General features: G+C 45.6%; 1 protein-coding gene across 1 annotated transcript in view; it reads right to left on the bottom strand.

The window, feature by feature from the left end:
• Nucleotides 1–1,040: 1,040 nt before the first annotated feature.
• Nucleotides 1,041–26,308, bottom strand: part of LOC139281017 (cytochrome P450 2K1-like) — a 35,280-nt gene continuing 10,012 nt past the window's right edge. The window contains exons 2-9 of the mRNA XM_070900880.1: nt 22,239–22,401; nt 20,882–21,031; nt 12,039–12,199; nt 9,803–9,976; nt 8,870–9,011; nt 8,542–8,729; nt 4,889–5,030; nt 1,041–1,219 (exon numbers count right to left, since the gene is read on the bottom strand). Coding sequence (XP_070756981.1) covers nt 1,041–1,219; nt 4,889–5,030; nt 8,542–8,729; nt 8,870–9,011; nt 9,803–9,976; nt 12,039–12,199; nt 20,882–21,031; nt 22,239–22,401 — 1,299 coding nt within the window. The remainder of the gene's footprint in view (nt 1,220–4,888; nt 5,031–8,541; nt 8,730–8,869; nt 9,012–9,802; nt 9,977–12,038; nt 12,200–20,881; nt 21,032–22,238; nt 22,402–26,308) is intronic.

Genomic DNA, 26,308 nt, shown 5'->3' with positions numbered 1-26,308 from the left:
TAGCTGGGTGGTCCTGACAGAACCCAAACTGAGCATTGGTGAATAAGTGCCGCTTGATAACACTGTAGACTGACAACTTCCATCACTTTGTTGATGATTGAGAGTAGATTGATGGGGCTGGATTGTATTTGTCCTGCTTTTTGTGGATAGGACATACCTGGGCAATTTTGCACTTTGCTGGGTAGATGAGAGTGTTGTAGCTGTACTGGAGCAGCTTGCCTATTGGCACGGCTAGTTCTGGAGCACAAGTCGGGCTGTTGTCGAGGCCCATAGCCTTTGCTGTATTCAGTGCGCTCAGCTATTTTATGGCGGGAGCATAGGGGCACGGCAGTTGGAGGCGAGAGGCCATGTGATGAAACCTCCAGGAATACCAGAGTTACCGACCTCCATTCACACGCAAAAGATAACTTTTTTCCAAAACAGCCAAATAACTACATGCGACTGTGTATTAAACAAAGGGGCATGTGGGTGGGGGAGGGGGGCTGATTTATTCTGTGTACTAGATGTAGTGAAATTGTAACTGTTTATAGAGAGGGTAACTATTCTACTATACCTTGTACACATCCTTCACTCATAATGGGCAAATGTACCATTAATACCATTGAGCCCCCCTCCCGCAATTTACTGTCAAACACCCTGCTCCTCAGCTCAAACCCCACTGACTGTCCAATTTAGGGTTGGACAGATACTTTCTGCGGCACATTTAATGGGCAGTTAAACGGCAAATCCAGCAAGTTCTTCAAAATAACGGGAAGGCTAAGGACGAGATGTCATTTGTGCGAAGCTAATGGTGGTGGCAGCGTAAATCACCCAGCAGGTTCTGGAGATTCACAACATAGCAAATCTCTTGATCCCCGCACTCGCTGCCCGATTTGCGCATTAATGACGGCGTGTACCGTGAACACATCGTTAATTTTTCCAGCAAGGTTCGGCCCCATGACAAATATACAGGCGATTGTGCAAAGAGACACACATTTCTTGCAGTGATTAAGAAAGTTGTGAAAAGGAAAATCAGGTAACCCATGGGTGAGGCGTTTACATCAGCGACGCACAGCGCACACATCCTGGTACTTTGGGAATGAAGTCAAACCCACACCAGACACGAGCTCCAGCTCACTGACATTCGGCGGAACTTGAAACTTAAATTTTTGTATCAGAGTAGTAAAGAACAGGAACAGTTCCATCTTGGCCAGGTTCTCGCCCGCACAGGCTCGCCGACCTGCAAAAACACAGTCGCAAAATACGTCAAAGCCGCTCTTCAAAAGGCAAAATTATTCAGAATGTTTTTAAATACCATTTTTTAAAATAACAAATATGGCCTTCCAGTTTCATACAACATTTCCAAAATAAACGTCTTGAGGCATTTTTCACATCTGGTTAAATAAAAAATAAATTCTCTGATGACTCAAGGTGCCAGCCGTGGCTCAGTGTGTAGCACTTTCACCTCTGAGTCAGAAGGTAGTGGGTCCAAGCCCTACTCCACGCTGATGCTCCCGTGCAGTACTGAGTGCTGCAGAGTCGGAGGGGCTGTCTTTCAGATGAGACGTAAAACTGAGACCCTGTCTGTCTGCAGCGTTTCCCTACATTACAATAGAGGCTGCCCTTCAATGGCTGTGATGCATTTTATGCCGACCTGAGGTTGTGACAGGCGATATTACCAGTATGTGTTTTGTTAGCTAGTCTCAGCTTTGGGGAGGTAAGTAGGTTCTGGCAGTCTAAGGGAGAAGACAAATTAGTTTGGATTCCCGCGCCTGACTGCAATTCACTCCCCCAGTTGAAAACTATGTGCACAGACATTGGATCAGACTGCTTTGACAGTGTAGCCCCTGCCTACACTCCCCTCACCTCAAAAATAGATTGAAGTGGGATATCATTAATGCTGCATTCTCAACATTTTATTATCCCCAGCGGGGAAGGGGAAATTCCACCAATCATGGAAAAATTACGACACAGAAGGTGGCCATTCGGCCCATTGTGTCCGTGCAGGTCGAAAAAGAGCTACCCAGCCTAATCCCACCTTCCAGCAGTAGGTCCGCAGCCCTGTAGATTACGGCTCTGTAAGTGGACATCCAAGTACTTTTTAAATGTGGTGAGGGTTTCTGCCTCTGCCACCCTTTCAGGCAGTGAGTTCCAGACTCCCACCATCCTCTGGGTGAAGAAATGTTTCCTCATCTCCCCTCGAATCCTTCTACTACCTACTTTAGGTCTATGCCTCCTGGTTATTGACCCCTCTGCCTTGGGAAATAGGTCCTTTCTATCCACTCTAGGCCCCTCATAATTTTATACTCAATGAAATCTCCCCTCGGCCTCCTTTGTTCCAAGGAAAACAAACCCAGCCTATCCAATCTTTCCTCATAGCTAAAGTTTTCCAGTCCTGGCAACATACTCGTAAATCTCCTCTGCACCCTCTCGAGTGCAATAACATCTTTCCTGTAATGTGGTGACCAGAACTATTCGCAGTACTCTAGCTGTGGCCTAACTAGTGTTGTATACAGTTCTAGCATAACTTCCCGGCTCTTATATTCTATGTCTTGGCTAAAAAAGGAAAGCATTCCGTATGCCTTTTTAACTACCTTATCGACCTGTCCTGCTACCTTTAAGGATCTGTGGACATATACAGATCCTCTCTGTCACAGTCCCTCTGCTCCTCCACACCTCTCAGTATCCCATTTATTGTGTATTCCCTTGCCTTGTTGCCCTCCCCATATGCATTACCTCACACTTTTCCAGATTTAATTACATTTGCCACTTTTCTGCCCAACTGATCAGTTCATCGATATCTTCCTGAAGCCTAGAGCTTTCATCCTCACCGTCAACCACAGTTGTCCACCCAACATTTAAGTATAAATCATTAATATGTACTACAAAAAATAAGGCAACAAGTACTGAGCCCCGTGGAACCCCACTGGAAACAGCCTTCCAGTCACAAAAACTCCCCTCAACCTTTGCTTCCTGCCACTGAGCAAATTTTGGATCCAATTTGCCACTCCCACTTGGATCCCATGGGCTTTTACTTTTTTGATCAGCCTACCATGTGGGACCTTGTCAAAAGCCTTGCTAAAATCCATGTAAACTACACCAAACGCACTGCCCTCATCGACCCTCTTTGTTACCGCCTCAAAGAACGGAATCAAGTTACTCAAACACGACCTTCCCTTAACAAATCCATGCTAACTGTTCTTGATTAATCTGAATCTTTCTAAATTAAGGTTTATACTGTCCCTCAGAATTGATTCCAGTAATTTGCCCACCACCGAGGTTAAACTAACTGGTCTGTAATTGCTCGGTTTCTCCCTTCCTCCCTTTTTAAACAATGGTACAATGTTAGCAGTTCTCCAATCCTCTGGCACAACTCCTGTACCCAGAGAGGATTGAAAAATGATGGTCAGAGCCTCCGCAATTTCCTCCCTTGCTTCTTTTAATAGCCCAGATATATTTTATCCGGTTCTGGCGATTTATCTACTTTCAAGAATACTAAACCCCTTAATACTCCCTCTCTTACTATGTTTATCCCATCCAATATTTCACTCTCTTCCTCCTGAATTTCAACATCAGCATCATCCCCCTCTTTTGTGAAGACGGCTGCAAAGTATTCATTAAGTACCTTACCCACATCCTCCGCCTCCACACATAGATCACCATTTTGGTCCCTAATAGGCCCTACTCTTTCCTTAGTTATCCACTTGCTCGTTATGTAATTGTAAAACATCTTTGGGTTTTCTTTGATTCTACTTGCCAGTATTTTTCATGCCCTCTTTTTGCTTTTCTAATTTCCTTCTTAATTTCACTCCTGCACTTTCTATACTCTTCCAAGCATTCTGCAGTATTGAGCTCACGATATAGGAACATAATAGAAGAACATAAGAAATAGGAACAGGAGTAGGCCATATGGCCCCTCGAGCCTGCTCCGCCATTCAACAAGATCACGGCTGATCTGATCATGGACTCAGCTCCACTTCCCTGCCCGCTAAGAAATTGTCGATTTCTGTCTTAAATTTATTCAATGTCCCAGCCTCCACAGCTCTCTGAGGCAGCGAATTCCACAGGTTTACAACCCTCTGAAGAAATTTCTCCTCATCTCGGTTTTAAATGGGCGGCCCCTTATTCTAAGATCATGCTCTCAAGTTCTAGTCTCCCCCATCAGTGAAAACATCCTCTCTGCATCCACATTGTCAAGCCCCCTCATAATCTTATACGTTTCGAGAAGATCACCTCTCATTCTTATGAATTCCAATGAGTAGAGACCCAACCTTTCCTCATAAATCAACCTCCTCATTTCCAGAATCAACCGAGTGAACCTTCTCTGAACTGCCTCCAAAGCAAGTATATCTGATATCGGCGTCCCTTTTTTGCCTTATCTTATCCTGTATGCACCTTGTCATCCACGGGGCTCTAAATTTGGCAGATCTACCCTTTTTCTTTGTGGGAACAGGAACTCCATTTACCTCTCTCTTGAATGCTTCCCACTGCACTGATTTACCTTCAAGTAGCTGTTTCCAGTCCACTTTTGCTGAATCATTTCTCAGCCTAGTAAAATTGGCCTTCCCCCAATTTGGAACCCTTACTCTTGTTTTTTCTTTGTCTTTATCCATAATTATGCTAAAACTAACTGAATTATGATTACTACCACAAAAATGCTCTCCCGCTGATATTTCTTCCACCTACCCAGCTTCATTCCCTAAAACTAAATCCAGAACTGCCCCCGACCCCACTTGTTGGGCTTGCTATGTATTGGCTGTAAAAGATCACTAGAATGCAATTTAGGAATTCTGTGCCCTCTACCTTTTATACTGATCGTATCCCAGTTAATATTAGGGTAATTGAAATCCCCCGCTATTATTGCCCTATTGTTTTTAGTCTTTAGTCCAAAAATTAATAAGTATGTTACCTATGGAAAAGGGTATGAAGGCATCTCTCTTCACAAATTTCCCCTCAGCATCCAGAAAGTGAGACGGGTTGAAATAATTTGGCTTTTCCCATTGAGTTTTATCGTACAGCACTGAGGCAAGCAACGGAATCACTTGGGTATCCTAAAAATATTAATATCATTTGCATATGATGCTTTTATTGTTATATTCAAAAAGCATTACTGAAAATATTTACACTATTGTTAATTAACAATATTAGTGATAGTTTAAACATAGCATTTCTACTTTTATGTATATTCTGCTCTCTTGCACATCCCCAAATTCCATCGCTCTACCATTGGCAGCCGTGCCTTCCACTGCCAAAGCTCTAAGCTCTGGAATTCTCTCTGCCTCTCTGTCATCCTTTAAGAAGCTCCCTAAAACCTACCTACGTGACTCGCTGTCAAACTTGGTTCGATGGTGCTCCTGTGAAGCGCCTTGGGATGTTTTACTACGTTAAAGGTGCTATACAAATACAAGATGTTGTAACATTAAATAAATTAACATGCAGCACAGAAGGCGGCCTTTCAGCCCATCGTGCTTGTGCCGGTTGTTTGATCCAGCTATCCAAATATTCCCACTCATCGGTTCTTTCCCCATAGCCTACAGAACAACAACTTGCATTTATATAGCGGCCCGTGATTAGCAGTCAGCGGTGAAGCAAAGGCGTTCCACAAAGATCTCGCGATCTCTCTGGCCAGAAGTTTGTCCTTTCCGACGTTCAGTTGCGATCACTGAGTTCATGGGGAATCCCATAGCGTGAGCTGCTGTGACGACAACAAGCTGTCTAAGCAGCCAATCACACTGCAGAATGCTCGTAGACCAGGAAGTGAATCAACTCCTTTTAGTCTATTTTTTGAGGGGAAAGCAAAGATTGGGGTTCTCACGTGGGGAAAAGATAAATCTGAATGAAAGATGAGCAAACTTTAAAAAAAAATGTTTTTATACTTTCTTAAAAATTGTAACTTTTATTAAAATGGATGCATTTTCAGTGTAACTATTTGCACTGCACTTTTTTTGACAGACAAACTCCAACCCCCCTTCCCGGCCCTGAATCATTCCCTCCATGTGATGCCGAGAAGCAGGACCCGAGGCCCAAGACTGTCGACCTCGAGGCTCCGACTCTTTTCCCTCCCCCCACCCACATCCCTGACTCTCTTCCCCCCCCCAACCTGCCAACTTTCTACCCCCCCAACCCGACTGACTCTCTTTCCCCCCCCCACCCGACCGACTCTTCTCCCCACCCCCCACCCACTCTTCTCCCCCCCACCCCCGACCGACTCTTCTCCCCCCCCCCACCCCCGACCGACTCTTCTCCCCCCCACCCCCGACCGACTCTTCTCCCCCCCCCCACCGACCGACTCTTCTCCCCCCCTCCCCCGACCGACTCTTCTCCCCCCCCCACCGACTCTTCTCCCCCCCACCCCCGACCGACTCTTCTCCCCCCCACCCCCGACCGACTCTTCTCCCCCCCCCCACCGACCGACTCTTCTCCCCCCCACCCCCGACCGACTCTTCTCCCCCCCCCCACCGACCGACTCTTCTCCCCCCCTCCCCCGACCGACTCTTCTCCCCCCCCCCACCGACTCTTCTCCCCCCCACCCCCGACCGACTCTTCTCCCCCCCTCCCCCGACCGACTCTCTCCCCCCCTCCCCCGACCATCTCTCTCTTCTCCCCCGACCAACCGACTCTCTCCCTCCCTCCCCCGACCGACTCTCTTCCCCCCCCCAACCACTCTCTCCCCGCCCCCCCCGACCGACTCTCTCTCTCTCTCCCCTCCCCGACTCTCTCCCCCCCCCCCCGACCGGCTCTCTCTCTCCCCCCTCCCCCGACCGACTCTCTCTCTCCCCCCTCCCCCTCCCGACTCTCTCTCCCCCCCTCCCCCTCCCGACTCTCTCCCCCCTCCCCCGACCGACTCTCTCCCCCCCCTCCCCCGACCGACTCTCTCCCCCCCCTCCCCCGACCGACTCTCTCCCCCCCCTCCCCGACCGACTCTCTCCCCCCCCTCCCCCGACCGACTCTCTCTCCCCCCCCTCCCCCGACCGACTCTCTCCCCCCCCTCCCCCGACCGACTCTCTCCCCCCCCTCCCCCGACCGACTCTCTCCCCCCCCTCCCCCGACCGACTCTCTCTCCCCCCCCTCCCCCGACCGACTCTCTCTCTCCCCCCCCACTCCCCCGACCGACTCTCTCTCTTCCCCCCCCACTCCCCCGACCGACTCTCTCTCTCCCCCCCCACTCCCCCGACCGACTCTCTCTCCCCCCCCACTCCCCCGACCGACTCTCTCTCCCCCCCCCCTCCCCCGACCGACTCTCTCTCCCCCCCCCACTCCCCCGACCGACTCTCTCTCCCCCCCCCCTCCCCCGACCGACACTCTCTTTCTCAACCGTCCCCTCTCCCCTCCACCTGACCGACTCTCTCTCCCAGACACGTGGGGCCGAGAGCGGAAGCCGAGGGGGCCCATGGGCGGAGGTGGCGAGCAGAGAAATTGCGGGGGACCTAGAGGGAGAGAGAGGCTGGAGGGACAGTGAGAGAGAGAGAGAGAGAGAGAGACTGGGAGAGAGAGACGGGGAGTGGGGTGGGGGAGAGAGACATGGGTGGGGGAGCTGGGGGGGGGGGGGGGGGGAAAGAGAGGGAACTCAGGGAAGACGGATCACATTCTTCCAGCCCCCTACAAGGGACATCATTGGAGTGGATGAAATTCAGAGTCATGACACTGTCACTATTCACTTCATACCCAATAAACCTGTTAACAATTCGTACACACTGCCTGCCCCAGCTATGGTGGGGTGGGGTGGGGAACGATGCACTTCTGCTGGGGTCAGGCACTTTGGCTGGGGGAGCCATGTACTTGGACTGGGCTAAGGCACTTTGGCTGGCCCTTGCTGTCTTCTAGGGAGTTCTGTCCTCTATCACGTCAGGAAGTCAAAGTGGATTGAGTTACAATTTGCATAGTCAGTGAGACCTTGGGATGGGTGGTTCCAGTTACACATTCCTGGGAAACTTTAGGGTGTGGCTCATCTTCCAAGGGGACCAATCATAGACAAAGGGTGGAGCATAGTGGCCATTTTTGCAGTACAAATATATATCCATAAATTTTATGCTCCATTAAATTAAAAGTTTTTCATTGTCATAACGTTTGTTTAGCAGTCAATACGCTGTTAAAACCGCAGTTATGCCTAATCCAAGGTCTAACTTTTAATGGGGTATTTAACAGCGATATTACCACAGAAAAGCCCAAGTTTAATCAGTTTCCCTGATTGCCAGTGTCGGAGCAGTGAATGACTAACCGCAAATTCAGGATTTCCGTGTTAGGATGCGCATGTGCTAAATCCTGAAGTTGCGGTCAGTTTCAAAGGGGTAATAACTGAACGCTGTTCGTTTGCTGTTATTACCCATCGCAAACTCCAGGCCAGCGTCTTTAACGTCGTGAAGCAGCCCATGGCGATTAGACATAGCCATATTATTTGGAACACAGACGATATACAAAATGGTACATGGAAATTGATGAAAGCTCAGGTAGTAATGGTACACAATTCAATTGGATGCAACACCTCGACAGCTCTTTCCCTCCCCCCTCCAATAAATGTCAGAATATAAGGCCCCAATGGTGGCCGCATTTCCTCTCGGGTACCTTGGGGATGAAATATCCTTTGAAGTTTAAGTCCACCGTTGTTGCATGTGTGATGTTCAGTGGCACAATGTTACCAAACCGCTGGATTTCGTGGATCACTGCATCGGTGTACGGCATACTTTTCCGGTCTTCAGCTCTGGGAGACCGCTCCGATCCAATAACTCGGATAATTTCCTCGTGAACTTTTCCTGCAAGCCAAGGACATTTTTAAAATGATTGAAAGAATGGTTGCGGCGTGACTCGGGCAAGTTCAAAACCTCACCCGCGGTAATCAGAGAATATGATAGAAGATAAGCTCTGAAACGGAATCAATCGGATTGCTTCTTACTCTGAATCTCCGGATATTTCATCATCAGAAGCATGCCCCAACGAAGCGTGGTCGAAGTGGTTTCCATCCCAGCAACAAACAGGTTTCTCGTCGTGTACAATAAGTTGTCATAATGGAAATGTGAATTGGGGTTGTCTGATTCCTATAAAATTAACAGCGCAAAAGCTCAGAATTTGGATTGTGTCCAGTCGTGTATTACCTGTGGCATATAATTAAGCTGAAATATTGATTATTGGGAAATGCAGCACAGAAACTTGGCCAGGAATAAGAGGCAGCGGCAGGTTTATTCCAGTGCAGTACTGAGGGAGCGCTGCACTGTTGGAGCTGCCGTCTTTCAGATGAGACATTAAACTGAGGCTTAGCCTGCCCTCAAGTGGACGTAAAAGATCCCATGGCAGTATTCGAAAGAAGAGCAGAGAAGTTCTCCCCGGTTTCCTGACCAATATTTATCCCTCAACCTACATCACTAAAAAAAATTAAAAAGGAAAGAACTTGCATTTCTATTGCACCTTTCATGATCTTAGAATGTCCCAAAGCGCTCTACAGTCAATGAAATACTTTTTGAAGTGTCACTGTTGTAATATGTGGCAGCCAATTTGAGCATGGCACGCTTCCACAAACAGCAAGCCAGATAATCTGTTTTAGTGATGTTGATTGAACCTACTGCAAAAGTACTTCATTGGCTGTAATGTACTTTTGGACGTCCTGAGGTCATGAAAGGTGCTCGGGAAATACAACTCTTGCTTTTTAAAATTATTCTTTTCAAATCCTTTCCATAGAACTATAGACATTTACAGCACAACAAGAGGCCAGTCAGCCCATCGTGCCAGTGCTTGATTGAACCAAGTTGTCTTTTTTTCTGAAATACATAAACGCAGCTACCCAGTTATAGACAATCTACCGTGCTTCTTAAAAGGGAAGTGGAGTTTATACCTGCTGTTGTCTGAACATGAAAACATCAATAAAACTCCGCAGGTCATTCTCATCCAGTTTCTGCCGATTTTCCTTGAAGTGGCTGTTGAAGAACTCAGAAGTCAGCCTTACATTGTTGAATATTTTCTTGTGTGGTCCAGGAAGAAACCCCAGGAAGGGAAATGCATTGTACAACTATAGAATAAAAATAATGTAATTAATATCAAAGCAAGCCAATAACCTGCTCATGTCTACGTCTTCTGCTATTAGAAAAAGGCCATAAATAAATCTTTAAAATTTTATGATTCTCTTGTAAATACAGTGGGGGAGAGATTCAGTTGGTTAGCGCCACCCTAAGCACCTCCCACCTGAGCGCCTGCTGTGAATTTCAGTAAAGGTTTAGTGGCGACGCTGACAGTTTGTGCTCACTCGCGCCACCCACTGGGTGACATCACCGAGTGTGCAACGCCCCCGTTGCAAAATTGAGTCTTTTGCCCAAGACCGGCAGAGGAAAGCAGTCGGTCTAGCGACGATCCCGGGGTCGATAATATCCGAGTGCAAGGCAAGTGCTGTAATTTTACTTTTTCAACTTCTATTTTTTCGTTGCAGTATTGAGGAAGTGTGGGTGAGGTTTATTGAATTTTTCACCGGGATTTGTATTTTCATCTTCAGGCGCTAAGAAGCTGGCATCCTAGCGCCAAAATATTGAGTAGACCTCTGCGCTATCACTCCATTGGCGCCTGAAGAGGCGTGTGGAATGTTTCTCTTAGCTCTTCACTCACCTCTTGGGGCGATACAACTGAATATCCCACTTTGAGGTGGGAGACATCACTTGGTGCTAAAGGTAATGCCTCGGTGGCGTCAGGTTTTTACTATTGTTGTCATGATCTGGAATATACTGAAAGGGTGGTGGAAGCAGATTCAATAGTAACTTTCAAAAGGGAATTTATATTTATATATATGGTAATTTGCAGGGCTGTGGTGAAAGAGCAGGGCAGTGGGACTAATTGGATTGCACTTTCAAAGAGCTGGCACAGGTATGAAGGGCTGAACGGCCTCTTTCTGTGCTGTACAATTCTATAACATCTCGCTTGGACTTTGAAATGTAAACCACGTGAATCAGCAGGTCTGTCACCAGGTACAAATCCAGTTTGACATTAAATTGTTCAAACTGTTCACATCCTGTTGAGGGGCTCTACCCCAAATTGTTAACCTGTCTCTCTTTTGGACCATTACCAATCTGCTTGTTTCTATTTCATATTTGCAGCATTCACTTTAAAAAAAAAATAGGAACATAGTAGAAGACCATTCAGCTCCTCGAGCCTGTTCTGTCTTTGAATTAGATCATGGATGATCGTATCTTATCCCTTACCCAACATAAACCTATCAATCTCAAGTTTGACATTTTTAATTGATTCCCAGCTTCAGCAGCTTTTTGAGGGAGAGAGTTCCAGATTTCCACTACCCTTTGTACGAAGAAGTACAGAGCAGAGGCATTGGAGGACGATGATGTGATCGACCCTTCAAAAGCTGCAGAGAGATCAAAGAGGATGAGGAGGAATATTATACCATGATCACAGGCCAAGGGAATGCCATTCATGATGTGAGTTAGGGCTATTTCAGTGCTTCAAGAGGAGCAATAACCTGATTGGAAGGATTCAAACGAGAAATTGTGGGAAAGACCATTTCCAAAGGCTGGGAAATGAATGAGGAGGACTCACCAATTGAAAGCTGTCAGTAAAAGAGTGAGGAGAGTGTATGAGCAATGTCTTTATGCAGTGGCTTGTTGGAGCATGGAATGCTTTAGCACAGGGAGTGGCAAGACCACTAGATCGTCTTTGGGAAAAGTAGCTAAACATTTGAACTAGAAGATGGTGCAGGGCTATGTGGAGAGAGAAGGGCAATGGGATTAGTTGTGCATTATTCAAGAAAAAACCAGCAGAAACAATTGACAGAATAACCACCTTTTATAAACTATTATGGTTCACTTCTATGGTGCATCGCTTGAGGGAGTTTGGTCTGGAATGTGATAAATTTGTTTTTTCCCTCCACATTTAATTAGATAATTAAACAACAGACTCTAACTCAAAATCAGGACTAATGTTCATTTCAAAATTAACCAGTCACTTAAATAAGCAACTTTATTAATATATTGCACTAATGTTTCTTCGAGACTCCATCCACAGACCCCTTCCAGTTACTGCTAGTTGCAAACGTTCGTCTCCAGAATGTATTTGCATTAAAAGCAGAGTTTTACCTGGACCAGAGGGGAGCCACCACGCTGCATGTCTGCGTTCACACACTCTACTAAATTGACAAACCCTTCATCCTCATAATCAAATCTGTCACCAAAAACTATAGAGCAGATTATATTGGCCACAGCAGAGCTCAGTTTGATAGTTGGATTAAATGGTTGACCTGTAAAATAAATCATGACAATTTGGTGCCAATGCTTTGGGTCACTGGGTTATTCTTCATCAAGTGTTCTTGAGGTAAACAGTCTTTTTATTGGTAACTGGCTTTGATTACAACAACAATTGCATTTATATACTGGTTTTATCATAGTAAAAATTCCCGATCGGCCAACGTAATTTCAGCAGGAGATTGGCCGAACCCCGGATAGACGTGTTACGGGAGCTTCTGCCGATCATCCACCGAAGTTAAAGCAGCTGATCCGGAGAATCGTAAGGAAATTTCCAGCCAAAATTCTTTGTTCTCTCGGTTATCATATCTTTTTCAAGTGCTGTGAACTAACTATCCATCTCATCCATTATAGCAAATCACAATTGTACTGTTCAAGTACAGGTGGGTAAGACCCTGGGCTCATTCCCTAAGCTGTGGAAGGAAGGCAGAGAGGAGAGCACTGGCCACCATCTTTGTCATTTTATGACAGTAGCGTATTATGTATTAATGCTTGGGGGTCACCAGACACCAGAGGATGCCGCGGTCGGAGGTCAAGGGGCTGTACGCATGTGGCATGTGTGCTTGGTCACCTTTATATAATCTGTGTGTCTTTGTCAAGCTGTCACTCTTGAGCTGGAATAAAGATGGATCAGGTTGCACCTGAGTGAGTTTACAGTAACCAGACTCGTGAGTCATTACATTTGGTGACGAGGTAATTTAAGAACCTTCGCATGCACAATGGGCACTGTTGGAATCCTGGAGAGATTCGTGGAGGGTGAGGATTGGGCTGATTTTGTCGACCGCCTGAATCAGTATTTTGTGGCCAATGGCATGGAGGCAGAGGCCTATGCAGTTAAGCGTAAAGCAGTTCTCCTCACCGTTTGTGGTCCAAAAATTTACGGCCTCATGAAAAATCTTTTTGTGCGAGGCCCCCTGGGGAAGAGTGACCATAATATGGTAGAATTCTTTATTAAGATGGAGAGTGACAATGTTAATTCAGAGACTAGGGTCCTGAACTTAAGGAAAGATAACTTTGATGGTATGGGACGTGAATTGGCTAGGATAGACTGGCAAATGATACTTAAGGGGTTGACAGTGGATAGGCAATGGCAGACATTTATAGATTACATGGATGAACTTCAACAATTGTACATCCCTGTCTGGAGTAAAAATATAAAGGGGAAGGTAGCTCAACCGTGGCTAACAGGGAAATTAGGGATAGTGTTAAATCCAAGGAAGAGGCATATAAATTGGCCAGAAAAAGCAGCAAACCTGAGCACTGCGAGAAATTTAGAATTCAGCAGAGGAGGACAAAGGGTCTAATTAAGAGGGGGAAAATAATGCATGAGAGGAAGCTTGCAGGGAACATAAAAACTGACTGCAAAAGCTTCTCTAAATATGTGAAGAGAAAAAAATTAGTGAAGACCAATGCAAGTCCTTTGCAGACAGAATCAGGTGAATTTATAATAGGGAACAAAGAAATGGCAGACCAATTGAACAAATACTTTGGATCTGTCTTCACTAAGGAAGACACAAATAACCTTCCGGAAATAGTTAGGGTTCAAGGGTCTAGCGAAAAAGGAGGAACTGAAGAAAATCCTTATTAGTCAGGAAATTGTGTTAGAGAAATTGATGGGATTGAAGGCTGATAAATCCCCAGGGCCTGATAGGATGCATCCCAGAATACTTAAGGAAGTGGCCCTAGAAATAGTGGATGCATTGGTAATCATTTTCCAATATTCTGCTGGCTCTGGATCAGTTCCTATGGACTGGAGGGTAGCTAATGTAACACCACTTTTTAAAAAAAGGAGGGAGAGAGAAAACGGGGAATTATCGACCATTTAGCCTGACATTAGTAGTGGGGAAAATGTTGGAATCAATTATTTGAGGTAATAGCAGTGCATTTGGAAAGCAGTGACAGGATCGGTCCAAATCAGCATGGATTTATGAAAGGGAAATCATGCTCGACAAATCTTCTAGAATTTTTTGAGGATGTAATTAGTAGCGCGGACAAGGGAGAACCAGTGGATGTGGTGTATTTGGACTTTTAAAAGGCTTTTGACAAGGTCCCACACAAGAGATTAGTGTGCAAAATTAAAGCACATGGTATTGGGGGTAATGTATTGACGTGGGTAGAGAACTGGTTGGCAGACAGGAAGCAAAGAGTCGGAATAAATGGGTCCTTTTAAGAATGGCAGGCAGTGACCAGTGGGGTGCCGCACGGTTCAGTGCTGGGACCCCAGCTATTTACAATATACATCAATGATTTAGATGAAGGGATTGAATGTAATATCTCCAAGTTTGCAGATGACACTAAGCTGGGTGGCAGTGTGAGCTGTGAGGAGGATGCTAAGAGACTGCAGGGTGACTTGGATAGGTTGGTTAGTGGGCAAATGCATGGCAGATGCAGTATAATGTGGATAAATGTGAGGTTATCCACTTTGGTGGCAAAAACAGGAATATTATCTGAATGGCGACAGATTAGGAGAAGGGGAGGTGCAACGAAACCTGGGTGTCATGGTACATCAGTCATTGAAGTTTGGCATGCAAGTACAGCAGGCGGTAAAGGTGGCAAATGGCATGTTGGCCTTCATAGCTAGAGGATTTGAGTACAGGAGCAGGGAGGTCTTACTGCAGTTGTACAGAGCCTTGGTGAGGCCTCACCTGGAATAGTGTGTTCAGTTTTTGTCTCCTAATCTGAGGAAGGATGTTCTTGCCATTGAGGGGGTACAGCAAAGGTTCACCAGATTGATTCCTGGGATGGCAGGACTGACACATGAGGAGAGACTGGATCAACTGGGCTTGTATCCACTGGAGTTTAGAAGAATGAGAGGGGATCTCATAGAAACATATACAATTCTGACGGGATTGGACAGGTTAGAGGCAGGAAGAATGTTCTCGTTGCTGAGGAGTTCCAGAACCAGGGGTCACAGTCTAAGAATAAGGGGTAAGCCATTTAAGACTGAGATGAGGAGAAACTTCTTCACTCAGAGATTGGTTAACCTGTGGAATTCTCTACCGCAGAAAGTTGTTGAAAAGGGAGTTAGATATGGCCCTTACGACACTGATGAGGCCGATGATAGCCGAAAAGCAGAAAAGAGGTACTGAGGTTGAATGATCAGCCATGATTTTATTGAATGGCAGTGCAGGCTTGAAGGGCCGAATGGCCTGCTCCTGCACCTAACTTCTATGTTTCTATCTTCTCTCGCCTGTACTTCCACTGGAAAAAGGGTACGCGGAATTGTGTACTTGGTGGGTAACCATCTGAAGCCAAAAGAGGGGATCATCATAAAATGCTACCGTTTCTACACGCATGTTCATGCTGAGGGTCAGGACCTGTCGGGATTTGTCGCCCACATGTAACATCTTGCTGAGCCATGTAAGTTCGGGAACATGCTGGAAGACATGATGCGTGATGTCTTCGTGATAGGCATCAGCCATGATGTGATTCTCAGGAAGCTGTTGGCTGCAGAGACGCTGGATTTGAAAATGGCCATCGCGACTACCCAGGCATGCATGATGACAGATGATAATTTGAGACAGATATCATCGACGAGTCGGAGTTGCACGGCAAGTACTGTAAGCAAAATGGTGTTGTCTTCGGGCAGAGCTGTTGTCTTACGCGAAACCTGCTGCTACTCAGAGCCCGCCGACTGGTTTGAATCAGATTTCACCCTGTTGGCGTTGTGGGGGCTATCATCGGCCTCATCAGTGTCGGTTTAGACAATACTCATGCAATGGATGTTCGAAATTGGGGCATCTTCACAGAATATGTCCACAACAGAACAAGATGAGGACGAGTTCAGTGATGGCCTGGATACGCAACCCAAGGAGGAAGTGAATGGACTGTATTCGTTCCTGAGGAAGAGCCAGCCGATAGTCGTTCATGTGAAGCTGAATGGCGTGCCTGTATCAATGGAGCTGGACACGGGTGCGAGCCAGTCGATAATGAGCTAAAAGACATTTGACATGCTGTGGGACACCAAGGGTGCGAAACCGAAGCGGAGTCCAGTCAATGCCAGGTTGCGTACTTAACACTAAGGAACTCATACCGGTGCTCGGCAGTGCAACAATCGAGGCGTCATATGATGGTGTGGTTCACAAGCTACCATTATGGATTGTCCCAGGTAATGGTCCAATGCTATTTGGCAGGAATTGGCTCGAGAAAATCAAACTGAACTGGAATGATGTCAAGATGTTGTCCTCGGTGGATGATACTTCGTGTGCTCAAGTATTGAAAAAGCTTCCCTCTTTGTTTGAACCGGGCATTGGCAATTTTACAGGAGCCAAGGTGCAGATTCAGCTGGACTCCAATGCGAGGCCTGTCTATGTCAAAGCTCGGTCTGTTCTGTACATGATGAGGGAGAAGGTTGAAATTGTGCTTGAAAGACTGCTGTGTGAAGGGATCATATCACCGATCGAGTTTAATGAGTGGGCTAGTCTCATTATTCCTGTGTTGAAGAGTGATGGCACGGTCAGGATTTGTGGAGACTACAAAATTCCGATTAATCGATTTTCGAAACAGGATCAGTATCCATTACTGAGCGCTGATGACCTGTTCGCTATGCTAGCTGGTGGAAAGTCATTCACAAAACAGGATCTGACATCAGCCTATATGACACAGGAGCTTGTCAACACTTCGAAGAAACTCACCTGCATCAACACCCATAGAAACATAGAAACATGGAAAATAGGTGCAGGAGTAGGCCATTCGGCCCTTCGAGCCTGCACCGCCATTCAATAAGATCATGTCTGATCATTCCCTCAGTACCCCTTTCCTGCTTTCTCTCCATACTCCCTGATCTCTTTAGCTGTAAGGGCCATATCTAACTCCCTCTTGAATATATCCAATGAACTGGCATCAACAACTCTCTGCGGCATGGAATTCCACAGGTTAACAACTCTGAGTGAAGAAGTTTCTCCTCATCCCAGTCCTAAATGGCCTACCCCTTATCCTAAGACTATGTCCCTTGGTTCTGGACTTCCCCAACATCGGGAACATTCTTCCCGCGTCTAACCTGTCCAGTCCCGTCAGAATCTTATACGTTTCTATGAGATCCCCTCTCATCCTTCTAAATCCAGTGTAAAGGCCCAGTTGATCCAGTCTCTCCTCATATGTCAGTTCAGCCATCCCTGGAATCGGTCTGGTGAACCTTCGCTGCACTTCCTCAATAGCAAGAACGTCCTTCCTCAGATTAGGAGACCAAAACTGAACACAATATTCCAGGCGAGACCTCACCAAGGCTCTGTACAACTGCAGTAAGACCTCCCTGCTCCTGTACTCAAATCCTCTAGCTATGAAGGCCAACATGCCATTTGCACCCAGGTCTCGTTGCACCTCCCCTTTTCCTAATCTGCCACCATTCAGATAATATTCTGCCTTCGTGTTTTTGCCCCCAAAATGGATAACCTCACATTTATCCACATTATACTGCATCTGCCATGCATTTGCCCACTCACCTAACCTGTCCAAGTCACCCTGCAGCCTCTTAGCGTCCTCTTCACAGCTCACACTGCCACCCAGTTTAGTGTCATCTGCAAACTTGGAGATATTACACTCAATTCCTTCATCTAAACCGTTAATGTATATTGTAAAGAGCTGGGGTCCCAGCACTGAGCCCTGCGGCACTCCACTAGTCACTGCCTGCCTTTCTTAAAAGGATCAGTTCATCCCGACTCTCTGCTTCCTGTCTGCCAACCAGTTCTCTATCCACGTCAGTACATTACCCCCAATACCATGCACTTTGATTTTGCACACCAATCTCTTGTGTGGGACCTTGTCAAAAGCCTTCTGAAAGTCCAAATATACCACATCCACTGGTTCTCCCTTGTCCACTCTGCTAGTTACATCCTCAAAAAATTCCAGATGATTCGTCAAGCATGATTTCCCTTTCATAAATCCATGCTTATTTGGACCGATGCTGTCACTGCTTTCCAAATGCACTGCTATTTCATCCTTAATGATTGATTCCAACATTTTCCCCACTACTGATATCAGGCTAACCGGTCTTATAATTACTGTTCGTATACAACAGGTGTCCTTTTGGGATTCATTCGGCTGCAGCCATATTTCAGAGGAATATGGAGAGTTTACTGAAGTCCATTCCTAGAACTGTCGTGTTTCAAGATGACATTCTGGTCAAAGGTCGCAACACTGCTGAACATCTGAACAATCTTGAAGTTCTACAGCATCTGGACAAAGTGGGACTCAGGCTGATACGCTCGAAATGTGTATTCACGGCACATGAAGTCGAATTCCTCGGGAGAAAGATTGCTGCTGATGGCATCAGGCCCACTGATTCAAAAACCGACGCCATCAAAAATGCACCCAGGCTTCAGAATGTGATGGAACTGTGTTCGTTCCTTGAGATACTCAACTACTTTGGTAATTTCTTACCCAGCTTGAGCACTTTACTAGAGCCACTGCATGTGTTACTAAGAAAATGCGACAACTGATTCTGGGGTGTATCTCAAGATAGAGCCTTTGAGAAAGCCAAGAATCTGCTATGTTCAAACAAGTTGCTTGTTCATTATGATCCGTGTATTGGCCTGTGATGTTTCATCATAAGGGGTTCGCTGCGTACTCCAACAAGCAAATGAATCGGGCAAGCTACAACCTGTTGCGTATGCTTTGAGAAGTCTGTCTAAAGTGGAAAGAGCTTACAGTATGGTAGAGAAAGTAGCTTTGGCCTGTGTGTATGGGGTAAAAAAAATGCACCAGTACCTGTTTCGTCATTGTTTTGAACTAGAAACGGATCACAAGCTACTCATTTCATTGTTTACAGAAAACAAAGGTATTAATGCCGATGCATCGTCACGTATTCAAAGATGGGCCATTGTCTGCCTATGATTTCGTTATCCATCATAGACCTGGTACTGAGAATTGTGCCGATGCACTGAGTCGTCTGCCCTTACCCACAACTGAGATGGAGACACCTCAACCTGCAGATCTACTGTTAGTAATGGATGCTTTTGAGTGAAGGAACCCCTGTCACTGCTCAACAAATTAGGACCTGGACCAGCCATGACCCTATTTTATTGGTTGTGAAACGATGTGCACTCAGTGGTGATTGGTCTGCCATACCTATGGAGATGCATGAGGAGACCAAATATTATAACCGTCGCAAGGACGAGCTGTCCATTCAGTCAGACTGTTTACTGTGGGGTAATCGTGTAATCATCCCCAAGAAAGGTAGAGAAAGATTTGTACGTGAACTTCATAGCACTCATCCTGGTATTGTCATGAAGAAGTCCATTGCTAGGTCTCATATATAGTGGCCCGGAATTGAATCTGATCTGGAATCATGCGTGCATCAGTGCAACACTTGCATGCAGCTAAGTAAAGTACCAGCGGAATCTCCGCTGAGTCTTTGGTCGTGGCCATCCAAACCATGGTCGAAGATCCACATTGATTTTGAAGGCCCATTCCTAGGAAAGATGTTTTTTGTCATAGTGGATGCATATTCTAAGTGGATAGAGTGTGTTATTATGTCATCCAGCACGTCTACAGCTACCATTGACAGCCTTCGTATCATGTTTGCTACTCATGGTTTGCCTGACATTATTGTGAGCGACAACGGATCTTGCTTCACAAGTCTTGGGTTCCAGGAGTTCATGAAACTCAATGGCATCAGACATGTGAGATCAGCTCCATTCAAGCCTGCTTCTAATGGTCAAGCAGAGAGTGCCGTTCAAACGATCAAGCAAAGTATGAAACGCGTAACTCAGGGTTCACTGCAGAGATGGTTGTCATGTATATTGCTCAGTTACAGGTCAAGACCTCATACGCTTACTGGGGTTCCTCCTGCTGAACTACTGATGAAGAGAAATCTTCAGACCAGGCTTTCTCTTGTTCATCCTGATTTGAATGATTGTGTTGAAAACAGACGTCAAAGTCAGCAATGGGTCATGATCGTGTTGCCGTGTCACGTGACATCTCTGTCAACAATCCGGTTTATGTATTGAACTATGGTCAAGGTCCAAAGTGGATCGCCGGCACTGTTACAGCCAAGAAGGGTAACAGAGTGTTTATTGTCGTGCTCAAGAATGGGAAAACATGCAGGAAACACCTTGACCAGGTTAAACTGCGGCACATAGATGAACTGGAACAGAGTGAGGAAGATGCAGTCGGTGACCAACCAACTATTGTTCACTCATCAGAGGACTCTGCTGACATTACTGACACTGAACCTTCAGTCTCTGATGTGGTCATGACCACTCCCATCAGATCGGCTGGCTACTCAGCCCTCAGTCTCAACGGACTCAGAGCCAAAGTTGAACTGAGACAATCAACTCATAAGCGGAAAGCCCCAGACCGTCTTAATTTGTAAAAAGACTGTTGTAAAGATTTTAAAAGGGGGATGTTATGTATTAATGCTTGGGAGTCACCAGACACCAGAGGGCTCCGCGGTCGGAGGTCATCGGGCTGTACGCATGTGGCATGTGTGCTTGGTCACTTGTATATAAGCTGTGTGTCTTTGTCACGCAGGCACTCTCGGGCTGGAATAAAGATGGATCAGGTTGCACCTGAGTGAATTTACAGTAACCAGACTCTTGAGTCATTACATAGCAGCCAGCACTAATGCTTCCAATTTCTCCCCCAATGTTTCTTTAAAGCACATCAAACTTTATAAATAAGTAGAAGCACACAGAGAAGAAACATTATATTTCTGTTAATTTACTTATACACAAACTCACCTTTATAAGAATCAAACATTTTTATCAGATAATCAATTTCCTCAATTATTTTGTCTTCAATGGTTTTCTTGCCCATTCCAAAATCTCGTAGAGTGGATATTGTGAACCTTCGCATGTGCTTCCATGATTCCCCGTGACCAAAAACGATGCCTGCAATTAAATCCGTCAGTAAGAAACAACGCAACACTTTGACACTCAGAGTCCTGAGCCAAATTAAAAGGGAGGCTCAACATTAATTGGTAATCTCCCGCCGACAGCCCATGGAATAGCTGGTGTGGGAAATGGAAAACAGTGGACCAAGAAAGAAAGAAAGAGCGACTTGCATTTCTATAGCGCCTTTCACAACCTCAGGGTGTACCAAAGCTCTTTACAGCCAATGAAGTACTTTTGAAGTGTAGTCACTGTTGTAATGCAGGAAACACAGCAGTTTATGCACGGCAAAATGCTACAAGCAGCAATGTGATAATGACCAGATAATCTGTTTTAGTGATGTTGGTTGAGGGATAAATATTGGCCAAGACACTGGGGAGAACATTCACCCTCTTCTTTGAAATAGTGCCATGTGATCTTTTACGAGAGAGAGCAAACAGGGCCTCGATTTAACATCTCATCTGAAAGACGGCACACTCTGACAGTACAGCATTCCCTCAGCACTGGAGTGTCAACCTGGATTAAGTGTTCAAGTTCCTGGAATGGGATTTGAGCCCACTGACTCAGAGGCAAGAGTACTACCCACTGAGCTACAGCTGGCAGTAGACTGCACTTTTTTGGGGGCAACGTAGAGGGATATTTCCATTATCATCAAACCGTGCTACACCCAACGTGGGATTGCTTGACTAGATGGTCAAAGTGGAAACAGGACATCCAGCCTAACTGGTCTATTCTGATGTTTTTGCTTCACACGGACCTCCTCCCACCCTATTCATCTAACCTCATTAGCATATCCTTCAATTTCTTTATGCATTAATAAAGACATTAAGATATTAACACCGCTGTTAAACTAGTGGAAAAGAGGATGCCAAATGCACTTGTTCAGCATTGTTACAGTAACATCACCAAATGCAGTGTATAGGCTATTGTTTTCATATGCAATGCATAGGCTATTGTTTTCAGATGTTATGCACATATTCTGTGATTAAATATAAACATGTTTTGTAAAAGTTCGTGAATTTGTCATCAATCTTATTCAACCGGTTATTTCTGTCTTCCAAAGTCCTTTAAAACATTAAGCTTTAGAAAAATTAACTTTTGCCAGCCTCAAAAGTACTCTGATATATTAACTAACTGAACAGAGACCGAATGCAGCCAGATTTCAACCTGTAGGTCTTACGATAATGATGTTAAAGATGAGAGTTACCATGTCCCGCTGAAATTGCCTCAAATATTGGGATGCGCGCTCTTTCTCCAAACTCATCTTGATGGTTGATGAGGGCATCCTTCACTGTCTCATAGCCGGTCAGCACCACGACATGTGTGGGTCCGAGCTTGATGCTGAACACTGTGCCATACTTCTCGGAGAGCTTAAACAAGAGGAATAAGTTTCCATGAATAATTAATTCCATTTTGTTTACACTACATGTCTTGTGATGCTTCTCTCAATAATGCAATGTGACATGTTCATCTACACAATCAAACTATCATAAAATATGTCACAACAGTTCAACATTTACATAAGCTCAAATATCTGATAACAGCTACAAGAGCTCCTGTGGCATAAGAACATAAGAAATAGGAACAGGAGTAGGCCATACGATCCCTCGAGCATGCTCCGCCATTCAATATCATGGCTGATCTGATCATGGATTCAGCTCCACTTCTCCACCCGCTCCCCATAACCGCTTATCGTTTAAGAAACTGTCTATTTCTGTCTTAAATTTATTCAATGTCCCAGCTTCCACAGCTCTCTGAGGCAGCGAATTCCACAGAGTTACAACCCTCAGAGAAGAAATTTCTCATCTCTGTTTTAAATGGGCGGCCCTTATTCTAAGATCCTGCCCTCTAGTTCTAGTCTCCCCCATCAGTGGTAACATCCTCTCTGCATCCACCTGGTCAAGCCCCCTCATAATCTTATACGTTTCGATAAGATCACCTCTCATTCTTCTGAATTCCAATGAGTAGAGGCCCAACCTACTCAACCTTTCCTCATCACCGGAATCAACCTAGTGAACCTTCCCTGAACTGCATCCAAAGCAAGTATATCCTTTCGTAAATATAGAAACCAAACCTGCACGCTGTATTCCAGGTGTGGCCTCACCAATACCTTATATAGCTGTAGCAAGACTTCCCTGCTTTTATACTCCATCCGCTTTACAATAAAGGTCAAGATACCATTGGCCTTCCTGATCACTTGCTGTACCTGCATACTATCCTTTTGCGTTTCATGCACAAGTACCCCCAGGTCCTGCTGTACTGCGGCACTTTGCAATCTTTCTCCTTTTAAATAATAACTCGCTCTATATTTTTTTCTGCCAAAGTGCATGACCTCACACTTTCCGACATTATAATCCATCTGCCAAATTTTTGCCCACTCACCTGTCGATGTCCTTTTGCAGATTTTTTGTGTCCTCCTCACACATTGCTTTTTCTCCCATCTTTGTATCGTCAGCAAACTTGGCTACGTTACACTCAGTCCCTTCTTCCAAGTCGTTAATATAGATTGTAAATAGTTGGGGTCCCAGCATTGATCCCTGCAGCACCCCACTAGTTACTGGTTGACAACCAGAGAATGAACCATTTATCCCGACTCTGTTCTCTGTTAGTTAGCCAATCCTCTATCCATGCTAATATATTACCCCCAATCCCGTGAACTTTTATCTTGTGCAGTAACCTTTTATGTGGCACCTTGTCAAATGCCTTCTGGAAGTCCAAATACACCACATCCACTGGTTCCCCTTTATCCACCCTGTTTGTTACATCCTCGAAGAACTCCAGCAAATTTGTCAACCGTGACTTCCCCTTCATAAATCCATGTTGACTCTGCCTGACCGAATTTTTCTTTTCCAAATGTCCTGCTACTGTTTCTTTAATAATGGACTCCAACAATTTCCCAATCACAGATGTTAGGCTAACTGGTCTATAGTTTCTTGCTTTTTGTCTGCCTCCTTTTTTTTTTAAAAATAGGGGTGTTACATTTGCAGTTTTCCAATCTGCTGGGACCTCCCCAGAATCCAGGGAATTTTAATAAATCACACAACCAATGCATCCACAATCCCTGCTGCTACTTCTTTTGAGACCCGAGGATGCAAGCCATCCGGTCCAGGGGATTTATCTGCCTTCAGTCCCATTATCTTACTGAGTACCATCTCCATTGTTCATGGGTAGTCTGAGCTCTGGTGTATGGTTGTGCTGTGCTTCTAACCTGTTTGTCTTTTAAAGCCACTGATACAGTACTCTGTCGCCAAATGGTCTAAATAAGCAAGTGGTAGTAATTATAGCTGCTTGTAAACTCCTGAGGCTAATCACAGGACTAAGCTCTGGCTCCAGGTCAGAGTAACTCAATGAATTGACTGGCTTTCTTTCAAAATACACAGACAGGACTATTCCAGTACACCGATTGAATCTGTCCCACTGAACTAATTACCTCTTATCTTGACTAAATTTGTTCCCTCCTTGCCTAGTCTCCAACCACCTACATCTTGACCCTTTTGATGCTCTCAGATTCTGCAGAGGCCCTAATCATCTCCTTTTTGACACCAAAGGAGGTCCTGGAAGCCGTCTTCGATAGGGATGCCCGACACCATCATCCCCATCGAAGACAGCTTCGAGGACCTCCACTTCTCTCTTGTACAGCCCCATCCTCCTCCACCTGGCTCAACTTGTTCTCGCCTTGTACAACCTCTTTCACTTATTTCCTCCAATTAAAAGCTGTTGCTATGGGATCCCGCATGGATCCCAGCTATAACTGTTTTTCTTTGTGAGATATGTGGAGCAATATCCAAATCTGACTCAGGCCACCCCCATGATCCAGTACATTGATGGTTGTGTTGGTGTTACTTCTTGCTTTCACTCTAATGTTGAGAAATAAACTAACTATGCCTGATTTCTACCCATCTTCCTTTTTTCTCTCTCTGGCAATGGCTTTCCACAGATATCGAACGCAAGCCAACAGACTTCCACAGCTACTGGGATTATGCTTCTTCCCATCTTCCTTCCTGTAAAAACTCCATCCCTTTCAGTTTCTGCATCTGCTCCGCTAACCCTGCCTTCCCCACCAGAGCCTGCAAACTGTCCTTTTCCTCACTCAAGATTTTCAGAAGCGGACAATTGATCACTTCCATCCCACGACTCTCTACGTGCCCCTTATCCAAACCTTCCACTCCGCCAGCCTCCACATTCACCAGATTGTCTTCCACTATTTCCATCACCCCCAACATGATTCCATCAACATGCATATGTTTCCCTTCCTTCCCCTCTCTGCTTTCCAGAGTGACTATTTCCTTCCCTGGTTCCCTTATCCACTCTTTCACCATCCCCAATTTGCTGCTGCCCTTGCCCGAGCACTGAGAAACATAAAAAAATGGGTGCAGGAGTAGGCCATTCGACCCTCCGAGCCTGCACCACAATTCAATAAGATCATGGCTGATCATTCACCTCAGTACCCCTTTCCTGCTTTCTCTCCATACCCCTTGATTCCTTTGGCCGAAAGGGTCATATCTAACTCCCTCTTGAATATATCCAATCAACTGACATCAACAACTCTCTGCGGTAAAGAATTCCACAGGTTAACAACTCTGAGTGAAGAAGTTTCTCCTCATCTCAGTCCTAAATGGCTTACCTCTTATCCTTAGACTATGTCCCCTGGTTCTGGAACATTATTCCTGCATCTAACCTGTCCAGTCCCGTCAGAATTTTATATGTTTCTAAGAGATCCCCTCTCATCCTTCTAAACTCCAGTGAATACAGGCCCAGTCGATCCAGTCTCTCTTCATATGTCAGTACTGCCATCCCGGGAATCAGTCTGGTGAACCTTTGCTGCACTCCCTCAATAGCAAGAACGTCCTTCCTCAGATTAGGAGAGCAAAACTGAACACAATATTCCAGGTGAGGCCTCACTAAGGCCCTGTACAACTGCAGTAAGACCTCCCTGCTCCTATACTCAAATCCCCTAGCTATGAAGACCAACATACCATTTGCCTTCTTCACGGCCTGTTGTACCTGCATGCCAACTTTCAATGACTGATGTACCATGACACCCAGGTCTCGTTGCACCTCCCCTTTTCCTAATCTGCCACCATTCAGATAATATTCTACCTTCGTGTTTTTGCCACCAAAGTGGATAACCTCACATTTATCCACATTATACTGCATCTGCCATGTGTTTGCCCACTCGCCTAACCTGTCCAAGTCACCCTGCAGCCTCTTAGCGTCCTCCTCACAGCTCACAACGCCACCCAGCTTAGTGTCGTCTGCAAAGTTGGAGATATTACA

The sequence above is a fragment of the Pristiophorus japonicus genome, chromosome 15 (genome assembly GCF_044704955.1).
Source record: "Pristiophorus japonicus isolate sPriJap1 chromosome 15, sPriJap1.hap1, whole genome shotgun sequence".
Classification (NCBI taxonomy): domain Eukaryota; kingdom Metazoa; phylum Chordata; class Chondrichthyes; family Pristiophoridae; genus Pristiophorus; species Pristiophorus japonicus.
The sequence above is the reverse complement of the archived record's forward strand: the minus strand, read 5'-3'. Positions and strand labels throughout refer to the sequence as shown.